Source organism: Amphibalanus amphitrite, unplaced genomic scaffold, assembly GCF_019059575.1.
Source record: "Amphibalanus amphitrite isolate SeventyFive unplaced genomic scaffold, NRLGWU_Aamphi_draft 000801F_arrow, whole genome shotgun sequence".
In the NCBI taxonomy this organism is placed as follows: domain Eukaryota; kingdom Metazoa; phylum Arthropoda; class Thecostraca; order Balanomorpha; family Balanidae; genus Amphibalanus; species Amphibalanus amphitrite.
This window is the reverse complement of record NW_024882295.1, coordinates 249,057-266,256: the sequence shown is the minus strand read 5'-3', so window position 1 is coordinate 266,256 and position 17,200 is coordinate 249,057. Positions and strand designations below refer to the sequence as shown.

Here is a 17,200-nt window from a genome sequence, read left to right as displayed (position 1 = left end):
GCTGGTAGATGACATTAAGAGCAGATGGCGCTGGTGGCGGGGCTCGAGTATGGCCGAATGCAAGCCTCTGCCCGGGCCTGAATTGACCTTAGCATTACGAGTGAATGAGAAGTACCTTTCATAATCGTTTGGCGTCAAAATACCTTTGTAATAATAGTTTCGGCAGGTTCTGAAACACACATTGCCAGAATATCGTCAACGAGAGTTCACGCATTTAAAAATTATCGCCAAAAAGTGGGGTCTCAAGGGCTTTGACGTCCATAGTAGTTACCACGCACATTGTGAATGAAGCGAGCACAGTAATGTTTCAGTAGATGACAGCTATACGGTCATGACAGAACGACGAACGACGTTCATATGCGCACGGCAGCGCGCGCGGGTATGGTCACTGCGGAGACACATAGCACATGAACTGCCAACGGCCTGCTCTGATAACGTGTCAATATATCAACACGTACATACACCTCCAATCAGAAACACCTCGCGAAGCCAATCAAACCACGGACGAATGACGCGATACTGCGCACAGCGAGGCTACCACGCTGATAACAAGACCCGTTGCCTAGCAACGCGTCAACGGTGGCGGACATCAGCGCCGCAGTTCCCGGAGAACAGAATGGGTCGGTGCGCCCGAGTCTCGCCATATTCTCGGGATAAGAGAGACGGATGCATGAGGAGGTATCTCGGCTACGTGGCTGCATCCTGGTCGCTACTCGTACAGCGCAAATATTACAATTGAAACTTGTGCCTCTAGTAAAAATATGACTCCACTCGAGATATTTCTCTCTCTATGGCATTTTAACAAGATCTACTGTCCTACTTATCACTTATGATAAAGGAGTATTACATCAACGCTCTCCCTACCCTCCCTACTCTTTCTCATTCACTCAGTTTTTCACTCACTCACTCACTCACCCACTTTACCAGACAAGGTCAGCAATCTGCATTACATTATACGTGTAATACGTAAATGCTCACTCACTCTACTCACTCTACGTAAATACATTACCTATTTTTTTAGCACGTCCTCACACCCGGCGACACAAATACATTGAACCGGACGACTCCTTTCATATTGACGGTACATTACAATCAAACTTGTAACTTTTAGCCGCCACCCTCTCATATCCTTCCTCTTTTGACAGTAGGTTAGTACCTTGGCAAGCATGGGCATAGAGCGTCTCGGTACACCAATATTTGATATTCGAGACAGATCCCACGGCTCTCTGATAAATGGTCGTCACCCAATGACCTGTGACGTCACTCCGGTCACACTTCTCGCGGCCAATCAACGGTGGCGTTCTGGGTCGTCTCTTTACGACGACCGGGGGACACGAGTCAGTTAATCGACCAGTTTCTGATCGGTCAGAGCTGATCAGTAGTCAACTAACCACTGTGTTTGTGTTAGGGGATGGAGAGTGGGTTGGCTGTTGGGTTAGCTGAATACCTATCGGCATTGTCGATCGTGCGGGCTGCATTAGATGAATGCAGGCTGTCTAGGACAAACGTCACTTATCTGTCGTGAGACAATCTGGTCATATGCCTGAATCCATCATGTCCTGATCATCATGACGGTCGTTTCACATGACAGCTTTCTGACAGTTGCCCTGAGCAATGCCTGCTATGGCCATACATCTTTATCGTCTGACAGCAGTCAGAAACTCGACTCTCCAGGCCCGTCCCTACTCTGGTCTGACGATCTGTCAGTAACAAGTGAAGACATGAGGTCCGGCACGCGTCGGTCTGTCGTACGCCGATGATATTTTCGTCTGACAGTGTGTGTTACCGACGCACGACTTGGGTTGACGACTGACAGACGGCATCCTGCGGTCAGACAGCTTGCAATAAGATGCTGGTTTGACATACTTCCATCATCACTTTGATATCCATCAAAATTCAAATCAGACGTCATCATGAGTGGCCTGACATCAACCTACACCGCGCCGGTCAAACATTGATCTAACGTCTGACACTGTATGCTGACATCTGACACTTATCTGACATTGATCTGTCATCTCACACCTATTCGCGACAATGATCTTACGCCCGACACCACCTGTCCGTCACCTCACAATCGGTCTGTCATCTGTCACCAGGCATTTGTCTGTCATCTGACACCCATCAGACATTGGTCTGACACGCCCCGGACAGTCCTGACATGCCTCCGGAGAGGCTCTCCCGCTGTTCGCGCTGCTCGGCAATCACTAGTGACACCAGGTCCACGGCCGACTTGACCTTCCTGGCCGCGGTCAGCTGGCTGGTGATGGGAACCATCAGTGAGTTCTGACGCGGCCGGTTCGGAGAGTAGTTGGGTAGCATGTAGCGCCCGATCAGGCCGTCATCGTCCATCGAGTTGATGCGTGAGCTCTGCAGGAACAGGTCAGGTCAGAAGGAGAAGGGGATGCGCGTCAGATGGGGGTGGGTCGGCCACCGAGGTCGGGTAACACAGTAATGTCATTTACTAGAAGCTCTTGTCGGTCAATATTTTACCAGCACTCGCATTAAGACAAGTGCAGCACTTCAATTCTGTGACCCAAATGGCGTCAGCAGCCCTAGAAACAGTGCTAACTATGATGGTGACTACGAGCAGTCCCTATTCTCACTTTGACGAGCAAATAATTAGACCTAGGGGCGAGATGGGGGGGGGGGTGCGGAAGAGACGCATCCCGCGGGGAGGGGAGGGGTCAGCCATTACCGACCGCGTCTCCGGTGACGTACTCTGCTGATGAGGCGCCGCCGCAGGGGGCCAAGCGTCATCAGTCATTAAATAAGCGGCGCACTTCCGTGCTACCAGGGCATTGGTGCTGTGGCTGTGGATTGGTGCTGTGTCAGTGGATTGGTGTTTTGTCCGTGGATTGGTGCTGTGGGTGCCAGGAAGGACTTGTGTCCGTGGAATGGAGCTAGCTATGACATTCATGTGGATTGATTATGTGAACGTTGCCGTGCACTTCCTGTATGGCACTGATCCATAAAATGTACACAATAGCCGTTTTCACGACGGGCTATCCGGCGAGTGCACCTAATTTGACCAAATCTGCTCCTAATCTGCACCAAATGTGTACCAGATGGCCGTCGTAAAAGCAGCTAATAGTGCTTGTCCCAGAAAAAATTACGTTTTACAATCGTGATTGCCTTGATGCACCTTAGTAAATTAGGAAGGCGCAAAGGACAACGTAATATTGACCTTTGAATTACAACATCCCAAAAGTTGTTGCTTATTTTGAGCTACGTGGGCAGTGTGCACCACGGCACTGTTCGGCGCCGATGCTCCGCACTTTCTTTTCGCAGGCTGAGTTAGGCTAGCCCGTCAACCACGTCTGTTATGCGGGACTGCATACCTATGCAGGACTTCGCCAAACTTCTCGAGATATACAAGAATTTGTCATGAGCCCGCAACTCAGCTATTTGTAATTCAGTTCCAAAGCGAATATTACCAGTTGGTATGTACCCGTAGCTGATATGTACATAACAGTACTCGTAACCTCATTTGCTTTCTATCAGATAAATAAAGCTCGTCTTCTTATAGCGGTGTCAGAGAACACAGAAAAGACAATGTGCTGTTGTTCATCTTCGTTACATAAATAAGCCGGTCTGAGCCTCTCGGCAGCTATTCGGGGAACGCGAGGTTTTATCACCAATTTTGCCAAATAAATACCATCTAAGGCATTAATGCCAAGCATCGATTCGGAGACAGGAAAAAGTTGCAAAGATGTTTTGCGGTTTCCTAGTGTTGATTAAATATCGGCTGCCCGGCTGGCAGCCTGTAAGATGCTCATAATCAGAAGTGAAGAGCACTCGGCTGCGTATTCTTATCTAGCGTCGCACTGCCTTCAGTATCCACAAAATGACATCCCATGGTAGGTTAGAAAATGGACCAAGTCACCAACGCATTGGCGTAAGGCGGCGCCTAACGATAACACTTCTCTACGCCTCGTGCACTGCCGAGGCCGCGACGATGCCCGCATATTGCCATCCACTGAGGTCCGTATAATCTCATGTTAGACTGTTATGCTGGCAGATGAGTTTCCGGGTCGCCGCTCGCCGCCCGCGACAGTCTGAGACGGTCGCAGGAGCTGGCATGAGGTCACAGTGAGCTTGGGATGCCAGAGAAATCGAGGAAAATGACAGCGCTGGTGCCTTTCGAATTGTGGTACTCTAGAGCGGGAATGGTTGATTGGATGGTGTTAACTATTTACGAGCTTTGTTTTAGCTCGAAGACTTCCACATTTAATCAGCTCTTATTTTTTTTAGTTGTAAATGACCAGTGTCCGCTTAAAACCTGGAGTTGACACATTCTGATTCTGACGTCATCATCAAAAAATGATTGCCGCACTTCCTTTCCCGGATTCTCTCCATTGGGAGTTGTTCAGCCTTGGAGCAGCCTGCCACAAGGCACCAGCTCAGCACTGTGGCAGCGCCGGCCAATTGACGCTGATTCGCCACTTTGGGGCCGCAGTCGAGCGTCCCGGCCGATTGGTAGCGAACAAAACAGAGCAGTCAGCACGCGGCGCCGATCTCGGCCAATATCCTCTGAATAATGCGCCGAATAGATCACGTCAGTCTGAGGACGGGCCGACCGAATAAATTACACTGAGGGTTGGACTTAGAATATTTTATGGATGATTATATGGGAGCTAGTAATAGCCGTTTTCACGGCGGCCATCTGGTACACATTTGGGGCAGATCAGCTGCAGATTTGGTGCAAGTTTGGTCAAATTAGGTTCAGTGTGCTTCTAAAAGTTATCAGTTTGGGTTTGCACAGATGCTTACCATGATGTGTATTGTAAAAGAGATTTGGTGCATATTTGGTCAAATTAGGCGCATTCGCAAGATAGCTCGTCGTGAAAACGGCTAATGCCAACTGAGTTATTTATTTTGCAGATCGATGCAATTCACGCTTATACTTTAAGTAAGTTTTCGTTAAATTTGAAACGTCAATTGGAAAAACAAATCATGTCAAGTGTGTTATAAAGCATTTGAGATTTGCCTCATGTTGAGAGTAGTGTTTTATTATCACGATTTACAAAATGTTTTCACATTTGTATAAGTTGTTACACGCAATATTTCATATAAGCTGTCACACAACAGACACGTCTTTTTACTATTGTGAAACGATATCTCCCATTGTACATAGGTAATTATCCGGAGGAAAGTAAATGATCGATTTTTAAGTGGCTTGAAAGTAATCCATAAGTTGAAATGTTGTGACATTTATCACATCACATGCCAAGGTTTTCCCACATAATCAATTCAAGAAGTAGGTATGACTATTTAGGGACTATAGTTTGGCACTAATCAATGCAGTTTATGTCGATGAACCAAGGAAGTCACGGACGATAGAACTACGAATCTTCAATATATCGAATAAATAAGTAAATAAAAGTGGAACACCAAAGTCTAGAGACTATCACAACACAGCACCAGACAACACCACGCAGCATGTGTAGGTACTCTTCGCTGGTCAAAACAAATGGCTCACTGTAGTCGTTCCCGATGGCATATCAACACTTGGACAAAACACTTCCCTTTCAGCTATTTGGGCTCTTGAATAGGTAATCAAGTTAGCAATAATATACCGTGACAGCTCGAGGCTATTGGGTGGAGACAGTATTTTCTGCTGGCTGAGCGTTTGTTGTCTAAATGCTGCACTTTCCTTTGTCTACAAAAGTCAGCGTTGATATGCCACAGAGAGCCATATTGTGCTGTCACCACAACAACCACAGACCGTTTCTGTCTAAGTGCATGGTGAAGTTATTGTCATATGAACAGAAGACCAGCATTCTCATCAGGGAAACTTGTTCTCCACACGAAATAAAACATAGCCATCACTACAAAAACAAATGTCAAAACGATAACACAACTACAACGAATGAACATTTTTTGCGGAGTAGGGCAAGCCAGAGAGCCCAGCTCAATCCCATATTGATTCTAGCCATCACCAATGGAGTAGTCCTTAGTCACGACATCATACGTGCAGTCGGTATGCCTGTTGTGTAGCCAGGGTTCACGACCTTTGGTTGCCAGGCTGGAGCAAACCAGCCCGCGGGTGGAGTCTCGCCATATGACCCCCCCCCCCCCCGGGCTCCGAAGTTACACCGATAGAAGTGCTCTACGTCTGCTCATCTGGTCATACTCTGACACTAACGACGACCCGGAACAGATTCCTCAACGACTCCGCATGGGCCAAACGTGGCCAGAGAAGGACCAGAACCAGATTGTATGGCCAGTGCTCAATATGGGGCATCACTTGACCGTATCAGAACCATTTCAGCGCTAGGGAATGTACTAGATGGATTTGATTTGGCTGGTGCAGGGGCTTTCAAGTTACCTCAATGGGGATATTTTTTATGAACATTTTTACGCAAATGAAGCCGCGAATGTGGCAGATTGAATGCTATCACTACCACTTTATAGTTTCACTGGCTTTGCTTGTATTTTTATTTTATTTTATTTATATTATTTTTCTATTTCTTTTTTTTTGCTTGGATCGTTTGGGTTCATTTTTCACTATTTTTTGCTTGCTTCAGATGAGAAGTGCGTCATCTTTGTCAGGCATAAAGAAGTCAAATTTACTTTTTTCAGTTTTTCCTACTTTGCATTATTGTATGCAACCATGATAAAAAAATCAAAACCAAAAGCTATATTGCTCCGTGTGGTTAGTCACCATCATGCAATTCTACTGTGTCTCAAACTGAATGTGCAACTGCGTGTCGAGGAGGGGCGTGCGCCGCGTCTCGTTCGGGCATGCTGTCTCGTGCAGACCGGTCCGGTCCGGGCCTGCGGGCCCCGGGTGTCAGCACAGAACACATACGTTGGAGACGTCGACGAACCGAGACAGGCGTCTCTGATAGCTCTCCGACATAGACTGACGCTGAAAAGAACGGTCCAATGGAGCACAGGTTAGCGCCAGAGAACGCTTACCGAGCGAGTTCTGTTCTACCCGCCGGCGTTCGGTGCGATACGATTGCGATATAGGCTATAGCTAATAGCGGTGCAGCAAATAAGGTGAAATGCTTTTAATTATCTAGTTTGCACATTCTAATACATAGCCTTGTATTCTGGCGTGAGGTGCTTTATTCTATACATGTAAATAAAGATAAAGAATCTGAGAGAGGCAACCTACTTAATACTTATGCTTGCTCGCAAAAATGCCAATTTGAATTTCCTTTACCATTTGTCGGCAGTTGATTCGCTTCACATAAATATATATTCAGGTGAGGCTCAGCCTTTACATTTGATATATTTTTTCAATGATTTGACGCATTTAAACACGTCCCATTTCCAACGTTGTGATCTTTATGCAATAAATTATCCTGCGCTATGACTGCCCTGTTTGTGAAAAGCGATAATGTGAACACATATATATTGCACAAACCGGTTTCGATATCACTTCATCAGTGTGCAAATATATAAAAAAATTATATATTTGCACACTGATGAAGTGATATCGAAACCGGTTTGTGCAATATATGTATATGTGTTCACATTATCGCTTTTCACAAACGTCAAACTGTGATACCACTGCCCTGTTTGTTAAACGGTTTGAGGTCTACTGATTTTCTTAAATATGCGTCGCCTTGAATTGGTAATTCTGAAGTGAAATGGCCATATTTTCATCATAACTACGAGATTGATATCGTTGTTTTCACGCCAAGACCCTGACCCCGTGTTTTTGCGGGCTTACTTAAAATATGCTAAGAGGAAAGGGGCTGAATTTATCGCGAGCGCTCAGAAGCCTGTGCCATAACAGAGTGTAGTACCTACAGAGTGAAAGTGGCTCACAACCTGACGGCCATTTGTATTTCTCCACGAAGAAACGCCTTATCCTGATGAATGTTTAGCACATTTCAGTAACAACCCAACCATTCACTCTCCTATTTCTTTTTCGAATGAGCCCTGTATCACAGACAGCGGTGGCAGCACATTTCTCATATCGACCGTGGTGCCGAAGCGTATTTGCTGAATTCCGACGGCAGGTCAGCAAGAGCAAACATTCAGCTGCAGCTGCGCGCTTCTCATGGTCTGACTACCAGACATCAAAACAAATTTCTGTTTTCCGCTCCACATCGTGTTAGACCCGGGGAGGGCGTTAAACTGACGTGAAATTGCCACCCCAACAACTGATCAGTCTGGCAAATTTTCACCATATTTTACCGAATGGAAAGATGATCTCCGCATCAATGCATGGCGATAAGGCTGACATCCGCGATGTCGATAACTGTTTCACAAATGTTCACTATTTTTGACAATAGTTGAAACGCACCTCTAAAAGAGAAGTAACTTGACACAGTACAAGATACAAGCTATCATAAATGAAATAGCATTGTTTTTTTTTGGGGGGGGGGGGTATCTACATGTCATTTGACAAGCAAGCTCGATGCATTGCACAACTTTAGAACAAATGCGGAATAGAAGTTTCATGCTCTATACCTATATTCTCTGATATAATGCTACACAAGTATGACATTTTAAATCGTTTCTTTCGCCTGCATCCCTTACCTCTTCTCCAGCACTCGTTTGCTTTATCTCTCACACTGACACCACCACAGTCTGGTCCAACCTCACCTCAGTAACTCACCTCACTTTACCTACTCTTCTCCTCAGACCTCTGCTCACATCACCTGACCTCAGCTCCTCTCACCCCTCTCACCACTCTCACCCGTCTCACCTGGCCGGTAAGTGCCTCGGCGCGCGGCGTCATCTTGTACGCCGGCAGGTAGGGCTCCAGCATCCGGATCTTGCCCCAGCGGTTGATGAAGAGCGCGATGGCCAACAGCCAGAGGAGCAGCACGAGCAGCACCAGACCCACCTCCTCGGCAGTGACCGGCAGGGAGCCGGCCGACGAGGGGCCGGAGGGAGAGGTCGTGTGCTCGCCCCCCGCCGGCGGCTCCGACACCTCAGAACCTGTTGGCCAGACGATGTCGTTAATCACCGTCCCGTGTGCTGCTGACTGAAGCTGTTGCTCTGATGAAGTATGAACCCGTGCTTTGGATGAGTTTGTAAGCTCGGAGGTTAATTAGGAATATCAATGGGTGGGCAAGCAGCGTCAGGCCGCCCGAAGCTGCTGCACCTGGCTTTGACGTATTGAGAAGCACTGTCGATCAATATGGATGGTTCCGAGAAGGGTCGATGATTGGATCAGATTTCAGATAATCCGGTGCACGAAAAAAACAACCTTGAACTTTGCCTAAAGAAGCTTCATAGCACTTACCACGATATGATTTGCTATGCAGGAAACGTTCGCTCAGCCTAAAGGCCGCCCCACACTGGAACTCGCATGCGGGTTGCGAGTTTGCGGGTTTTCAGTTTGCGGACATAATACTAATTCATAGAGTGATTAGACCGCTTCCTAATGGTAACTTCATGTATGCAGTGAAACCGGTACACCTTCAGAAACTTACATGCAGTCGCAATACCAGCGCAAGGAACCAAAATTCGACTCCAACGAAAAACCCGCAAACCTCGCAGAACTCGCAGACCTCGCAGCGAGGAAAATCGAAAGTTGACTCAAAATCAGCTTTTGAAATGCGATGCAAGGTCGCTCGCAAGCTAAAACATGCAGACTCACTTGTTGGTAGTGTGGGTCACTATACCGTTGACTAATCTTAATATTTCAGGATACATAGGTAACAACCGTAGCTTCCTGCAAATGTCCAAACAAAGTGCCTCAACGAATACAAGACATGTTTATTCGCATGTTTCAAACACTGGTGTCGTAAACCAAGTACCTATAAAGAAATCGAAAATCACTATTTACGGCTAAGTTAGCACTTTTGCATCTCGGGATGCACAAGCTCAAGGTTTGATTATTTCGCAAAATAAGACATCCGCTAATAAACACAAAACAATTTGTCACCTGTTGTATAGGGGTTGGAACAGAACGTATAACAAGTGGAACGAACAGAACATGTGTATTCGAATGCCTTAAACAAAGGGTACACCAAAAACTTAAGCAGCAGCAACGCGCATGGAACACACTCAATGACGTGGAAACATCCAACACCCGATACTTAATCAAATCAAATTCTACTGTCTCAGTGATCTCCTAACTCGTTAATCCCACAGCAATTTCCTGCGCATAATGACTCGCACTGCGGCACTGGTGTAGTCAACCTTTACGAAACAGGAAATCACCATGGTACTACTGCAAACAAAGATCTTGTTATCATGACAACGGCCTTTAAGAAGTGCGGCACAGCTTTTGAAAGTTTTCAGAAAATTCAGGTTTGCTCTTTCAACAGAAAAACACAACGCTAACCAAGTGCGTCCGCATTATTGTCCCTTATGGGATTATTGTCCTGTATCTATCACTTCGACGCCGTCTCGTTGGAGTTCGCCACTGTTTGGCTGGCCGTGATCACTACAGCCCAAAGTCCACGAAGCTGTCCCACAGCTTTGGCTGACTCTGAAACAAGCCAGAAGACCTGCGCTCATTTAACAATCCTTCATGAAATCCCTATTTAGGTGCTTCGACTCGACCAGTTATTCGATACTTAATTCGCGATTTACTTTCATACCCTCCGAAAATAAAAACACAGTCTTGACAGGTATAGTATTAAGCCTATTCCGGGCGGGGGCCTTTTCGGCCCTCCTCAGGTTTTTCTTGTTTCATTGCCAAACGCCTCAAGATATTCAGCTCATCTTGGCGACTTTTCCTAAATATTCATTACGCAAATTTCAGCAAAAAAAATCCGGTTTCGGTCAGGTCAGGTCACCAGAGCGGTTTTTATACCCCACCTCAGAAAAGTTTGCAATCACGTCAGAGCTAGAGTTTTTCACGGAGCGATTTCCTCTCTTCAGGTCTTCATTACAGTATCTACCAGCATGTGTGATTTGCATATATCAGAATTTGTACCTACCTTTCTGTGACCTGAGGTCAGGTTAGAGTCGTGATCATCCTACATTACAAGCCTATGTGAAAATATTGAAATGCGTCCTGCTTCGAGTAAACGAGTCAAAACCATCAAATTATTTGGGGACTATGACAGATTATCTGATCTGTAATGACTCAGGTGCCTTTTACTGACAGGGGTACCGGGAATGGTCATCTGAGGTCATGTGACGTCATCAGTGGTTTTTAGCTAATAAATCACGACATGATGGTGCTAAAGACTTGTAAATGTACCAAACCGTTTGCCTGGTCATGGCGCGTTGATTGGTATCCAGCGTGATCTTCTTAGGCCCAATTTTGAAGTTGACCTATTAAAGGTCATGCAAGTGTAGCGTGTGCTCACCGGGAAAGAAAGCAAGAACCTAGACCAAGATATATGTACAATAACGAGAATGAGATAAGCGAAAGCAAATAGACAGTCCCTAAACAGAGAACCAAGAGCCAACGCAGCGAGCCGGCCGCAGACCGCGTCCGTCCGACTCCGCGCTCCCGCTCATTCTACTCGCCGCCGCGCGGCGCACCCCGTCCGCCCGACCGCCGGGTCACGTGACCAGTGGGCAGCCTCAGGCGCAGGCCGTTCACCGGTCGGCCGGCCGGCCGGTGGACTGCACCAGCTGGCCACCGCCGCGGCCAGCGACGCGACACTAGCACTACACTGTACCTGTTTCAAACAATTTATTTTTTATTACCTCTGGTGACCTCAATATTGACCGGACCTCCAAAAATATATATTAAAGTTGTAGGCCTTTTAACGAACTATCAAACGCCGTTTACCATTTGTCGCTCCGATTAGTGGTTTTCGAGATCTGAAGGGGGTCGAAAAGGCCCGATTCCGAACCATTCAGAGTCCGCCCGGAGGGTTATAACTTACCTTCGCGACAGGCGCATGCAGGAAAAGCTCCCGCAACCGGACGCTTCGAAGCAGTCTAGCCTCCTCCACGTTTCCGCCTCAGTCATCCTGTTACTGCTGTATCTGCAGTCTGCAACCACCACTCCACATCTATTCTCCACTTAATCTCCACAATATGCACCGCACAATTCGATAAACATCAATGACTCTTTATGATCTGAGCACTGCCAATGCGCTCCACGCTTCAGCCGACCAGACTGATAAAAAATGGCGGCGAACGCTCGCGCGCATTCGACCTTTTGCGCATGCGCGAAAGGAAACCCCCGTAAGCTACTTTGAGAACACCTCCACGGATATTTTACACCTTTAAGAAGCAACGGACGTCTTTTAAAAGTATTTACAAGGTAATTGTAGGCCTCAAGGTGTAAACGTACCGCTTTGATGTCGTTTTGATACCTCTTTCGGTGTACATAAACTGATCCCATCTTTTTATAGTCTAGATATACTTTTTGTACCTCCACGGTGTTTGATAAACTAACCACCTTCATTTCTACTTCGATAAAAAAAGAAGGGATGTGTTATGGAAGTGTACGATCATTCTTTTGAAGATACCACTCACTTTAAATAGTGCATTCGGCGTAATTGTAGTCTCTGTACAATATTCATGAAATACTTTGGTGTAAAATAAACCAGCTCGGTGTTAAAATTTTTCTGTGAACCACGAGCGCGCTGCGGTGGGGCCCTGAAAGGTATGCTGTGCCGCAATACAGCGATGTAGGGCGGAACAGCATCGAGCTACTTTGGCTGGAACTTTGGCGCCGGCGAGGATTGTATTTATGCTGAAATTCCGTCCAGTTGCCGCTGAATGTGGCTTGTAAATTGCATTGTGATGGTCAGACTTCGTGCCCTTTTCATCGCGGTCTATAGCTACCCCCCCCCCCCACGTAACACTTTTAACATGAGCTCCAATGCATCCGAGACACCGCCGGGGTCAGGAAGACAAGGGAGAGAATCGAACCGAATGGAAACATATGGTAACCATTACTTCTTTGAGTAAAAATTAACGAAATTCTCAATGAGGAGCTTCTTCAAGGGCTCTGACAACGCAGCTACAAATAGAACATTGCTGTGCAATATCCTTTCCCCTCTCCATCGGACCGGTAACACGGAAGACATTTTCTCATGTGTCTCGACCCCGTCCAATGGTACACTCGTACACATCGTGCTTCCAGGGCGAACTCATCTGATGCAATGGCGGAACTGGCAACATTGGCGCTGGTTGGGAGACGAATTCTCGCGCCATGGGTGTCATAGTGAGCACTTGTTTCGCTATGGAAACGGCGAGAGAGCATTTGTGACGAGTGTATATGCATTTGCTACACGATTTTTTTTTTAAATTATGCTTTGAAGAGCAGTTAGAAAGCAATGCTGTAGCAAGACTGGGACTGGAGAAACTGGGCTGGTGCAAAGGTCGTAGAAAACGGATGGCGGTTTGCTCCTCAACGAAAATCAATCGCTTATCTATCGGCTTTCAAGCCGCTGAGCTGTTTCATTTTCATGAGTTGAGCATCTCATTCTCTTCCTATTTTTCAAGTAGCACAGCCGGCTATATTCACATATTCATCCACAAGCTGTCAGGACTACATTTTATCTTCATGCATATTTTCTTCCGTATCCCCTCGGAGAGATGCACTTCTACCACTTCGCTTCAGCTATTCATAACGCAGTCTAGAGTCTAGAATCCGGTTCAGATTCAGCCAGAGCGCTGACAGCCTGATGGGTATCATTCAGAAACGGTCGCCGAGACATCATAGACTGAATGAGACGGCTGATCTCTGTGACGGGCCAGAGACGGATCTCCATTCGACAACTTCGCGGGAATCGAGGAGCCGAAGCGCCCTTCGTCTGGGGTCAGATGAGTGACCGGCGGAGGGCTGTCAATCAATAGTCAACAGAATGTCAAATTTATCCAGTCAGCTGCATGACTAAATGGAAGCGGTCCCTTCAGCCTTCAGAGACAGACAATGACGTTGATGTCGATGACGCATGAAATTGCATTAGCGTATTAAGTCACTGATACATTAATTTGGTAAAAAGGAAAACTTTAGGCCACTGTCTGTTACTAGTTAATTAAATTCATTCTACGCAAGTGCATCACTAAACATGTCGCCGCTTTCTTGGATGAAAAGTAACCTTTAGATCAATCTAGTGGAGTGAGCCGCTCAAGTGTCGGATATTTTTACCTTTTGCTGATCTGATTCGACACGCGTCCAGAGCGATACACTTCCCTGTCTGGTTCCATGTCCCGTCCCAAAGGTCAGCCTACCGTCCGAGACGTCCCGTATAAGAGAAAAGCTAGACAGCAACAGCTAGAGCTTCCGCAACTTCGTGACCAATTACGTCACTTCAGATCCCTCCGCTCCCCGTGCGGGGGACGGCCGTCCCTCTCAACTGAACTCCGTGACAGAGCTCAGCCCTACCCTCACCCCATCCCCACAATTATTGGGCCCAATCTTCCAACTGCCGTGAATGCGCATTCACGGCATTTGGTAACAGTTATTATTATTATTCAACATTCATTCATTCATTCATTCATTCAGGCTACATCCATAAACATTCACGCTATGAAACACATTCGGCGAGATCAGCTGGACGTAACTAAAAACAATGCATTTTATATTATTGCCGGTAATTCCGGCCAGTGCTGCCAAATCCCATACACGCATTGGTATAAGATTGGGCCCTGGTTGGTTGGTAAGGTCGTGACTCCGCACGAGCTGTGCGTGACAGCGGGACGATGTCCCGTGACTACCGCGTGCTGGCTTCAGCCATCTGGTTCGTTTAGGTATTCAATTCAAAAGCGGCACGTAGTAGAGACCTAGATCGATCGGCTATCGATCTACACTAAATTGAGTTTGGTCGTGGTCTGTGGCTTGGATTTTATTAGGATTTCTAAAACTACCTACTTAAGATGGACAACGTCAAAAAATTTAGATAAATTTTTTTACAGCCTTGTAGATAAATTTTAAAAAAAAGATAGTGTGCCTGCCCATAACATATCTTTTACCATGGCGTGCTGACATTGTAGGTCAATCATCTGCAGAATATGTAATGCTCCACAAGTAGCCATGATATGGACTGCTGTTCCACGCCGTATCAGCAATAGCCAATGCGCTTTGATAATCGCTCCGGGGGCGGCTACGCTTTCAAACCGAGCGTTGGCCAGCTCAGCGAGCGTTCGTCATGTTTTAGAGCGTCATTTCAGGTCCGCGATGTCCGCTGATGGGCCTTCTGGGTCATCATGCAGGGTCGTCACACGGGGCCATTGACGTGCCCACGCTTATCAGTATCGTCATGGTTATTGACGGTTTTATGGATATTATCCTCGTCGATGTCCAAGGAATTCATAGTGCTACTTTAACGATAATAGGAACATTGCATTCACGACCCGGATCCCTCTCTGATACACATTTAGATGATGCACATTGATTGGTAAAGTCGAAGGCTTTTTAGCGGAAATCTCGTCGCTACTGAGACATCAATAAACTATGCATGTGAACTTCAAAAGTTCAATTCATGCCTAACATGCGCTCCACGTCTGCAACTTAGCCAGCTAGCTCATGCATGATGCAAACTTTAACGCACCATTACATGGAGTCAACACAGATAGAAACTGAGATATGAAACTTTATTTTATTCAAAATTTCGTTGAAAACTAAGAAATTATACCCGCCATGACCCCAAGGTTGAATTTCACGCCGGCTGGGGAGCGGCAAAGCACTCGGGAGCGAACCCATCGTTCATTCGATCGCCATACGATAGTGCGGATATGAGCTCCTCATTCAGCGCTGAGACAGCTCCAGCGATCAGAAGTGGCCCGACGGTGGCCCAGAGTGCTCTTGGAAGTGACATTCCAGTTGATAGAGCCATCCGGCCGGAGTCCCTCCAGAGAGCAACTGTCCGACGTTATTTTCCGATTTGGCTCCCGCAGCTAGCTAAATAAAATAGAACACAAGGGCAGTGGAATCGCACTCAAATATGAGTGAGCACCCTCTTCGGTATAAACATTCATTTCAGCTTGTGGCATTCCTCTAAATGCATCTGCAACTGCATGCACGCGGGGGCCTCGGTGCGTGCATATCTACTAGTAACCACACGCCGTACAGCCGTGCAGCTGAGCACTATGTATTACTGCCACTCTCTATTCTGTACTCACTGTTGCTGGCTGGTCCGTCCATACCGGCTCGGACGAGGCTGGCGCAGGGGGGCAGCTCATTGCTGGCCGGGACCTCCACGGTCAGACGGTCGCGGGGTCAGCACCGGAGACCGGCCCTCTGCCCTCTCCCTCCCTCTCACCGCCGCTCACTGCTCTGTCTTTTGGAGACGGTATCCACTCACGTAGACGCCACACCACAGGGTGGCTTCACCTGAAAGGACACGGAGGTGAACAGTGGTTAGAACTTAGACCATCCACGCAATATTAGGTATGCAGAAATGTGCCTAAAATGAATCGGTCATTTACTACAAAATGCAACTGTGTTCAGCAAGAAGAAGACTTGAACGTGTGGAAATGGCTAGTTTATGGGTATATCACTACAAATCCGTGAAAAGTGGAACTGTTCAATGATAGTCACTCATTGGGTAATTCCCACGACTGTTTTATTTCTCAGCAGTCTATCACATTGAATAACATAGTATTTTATGATTATATCTGCTTTGCATCAATCCATTCTTTTCCACTAGTAAATGAAACAGTATTTCCCTGCTGAAGATAATTTCATGTCACGGGAAATGTGAATAGTCACTCATGGCCACCCGGCTTCAAATGGTAAATAAAAATAGTAAATACTAAATAGATAATAATAAAGTTATTTTAAGTAATTTGCGAACGAGTATGACACCTCAGCAGCTGAATTGCTCTAACACGGCACGGTTGGACACTGGGTCGGCTGCCGAGCGTAGCAATGGTCTCATTGCTATTCGAGACAGCGCCGCCGGCACCAGCTGACGGTCGAAAGGTTCGGCTATTTTCCTTCTCACGTCCCATCTGTTACCTGGCAGTTATCTAACCGACCGTGACGACGTCAGCACAAAGCTTAGTACCTCGCACAAGAAAGAGCGTCGTAGCTTGAGCTACCTACATTCTTTTTTGACAAACGTGATTTGTTTTTAAAAAAATCTCCATTTTTTCTTCTTCCCTCATTTTTCAGACCAGACGTGCTCTTTTCCAACTGGTCACCAAAAATAACACGGCTCTCGTCTCGGGTTCACGCTCTCCGAAGTCTCTTCCGTGTGTATGTGCTGCTTAAGTGGTTGAAATCGTGTTAATGAAACGCATAAAATCTGCTAGCAAATTATCCTCTATCGAAAGACTCGGTCCGATTCCGAGCATGGATAGACCGAGGAACAGGCATGAAAGGATATCTTCGATGGCTGAAAAATGGTCGAATAAGACCGCC

General features: G+C 46.7%; 1 protein-coding gene across 2 annotated transcripts; it reads right to left on the bottom strand.

The window, feature by feature from the left end:
* Positions 1-1,164: 1,164 nt before the first annotated feature.
* Positions 1,165-16,134, bottom strand: LOC122366370. 2 transcript variants are annotated; one of them, XM_043338556.1, is made up of 4 exons: positions 15,958-16,134; positions 8,669-8,904; positions 6,812-6,871; positions 1,165-2,367 (listed from the first exon to the last, which is right to left on the bottom strand). In XM_043338556.1, exons 1-4 carry the CDS (start codon positions 15,977-15,979, stop codon positions 2,122-2,124), a joined length of 564 nt encoding a protein of 187 aa, XP_043194491.1. In that variant the 5' UTR covers positions 15,980-16,134; the 3' UTR covers positions 1,165-2,121. The 2 variants fall into 2 exon arrangements, with proteins under 2 accessions (XP_043194491.1, XP_043194492.1); XM_043338557.1 differs by lacking the exon at positions 6,812-6,871 and having other exon boundaries at positions 1,168-2,367.
* Between the last annotated feature and the right edge of the window lie 1,066 nt (positions 16,135-17,200).

What these genes read in the sequence shown, in the direction of transcription:
- LOC122366370 (XM_043338556.1), bottom strand. Translation starts at nt 15,979, where the DNA reads ATGGACGGACCAGCCAGCAACA. An exon ending in CCGAGGCACTTACCGGCCAG is followed by an intron (nt 6,872 to 8,668) that starts GTGAGACGGGTG and finishes CGTTCTTTTCAG; the next exon opens with CGTCAGTCTATGTCGGAGAG. An exon ending in GGTTCGTCGACGTCTCCAAC is followed by an intron (nt 2,368 to 6,811) that starts GTATGTGTTCTG and finishes CTGTTCCTGCAG; the next exon opens with AGCTCACGCATCAACTCGAT.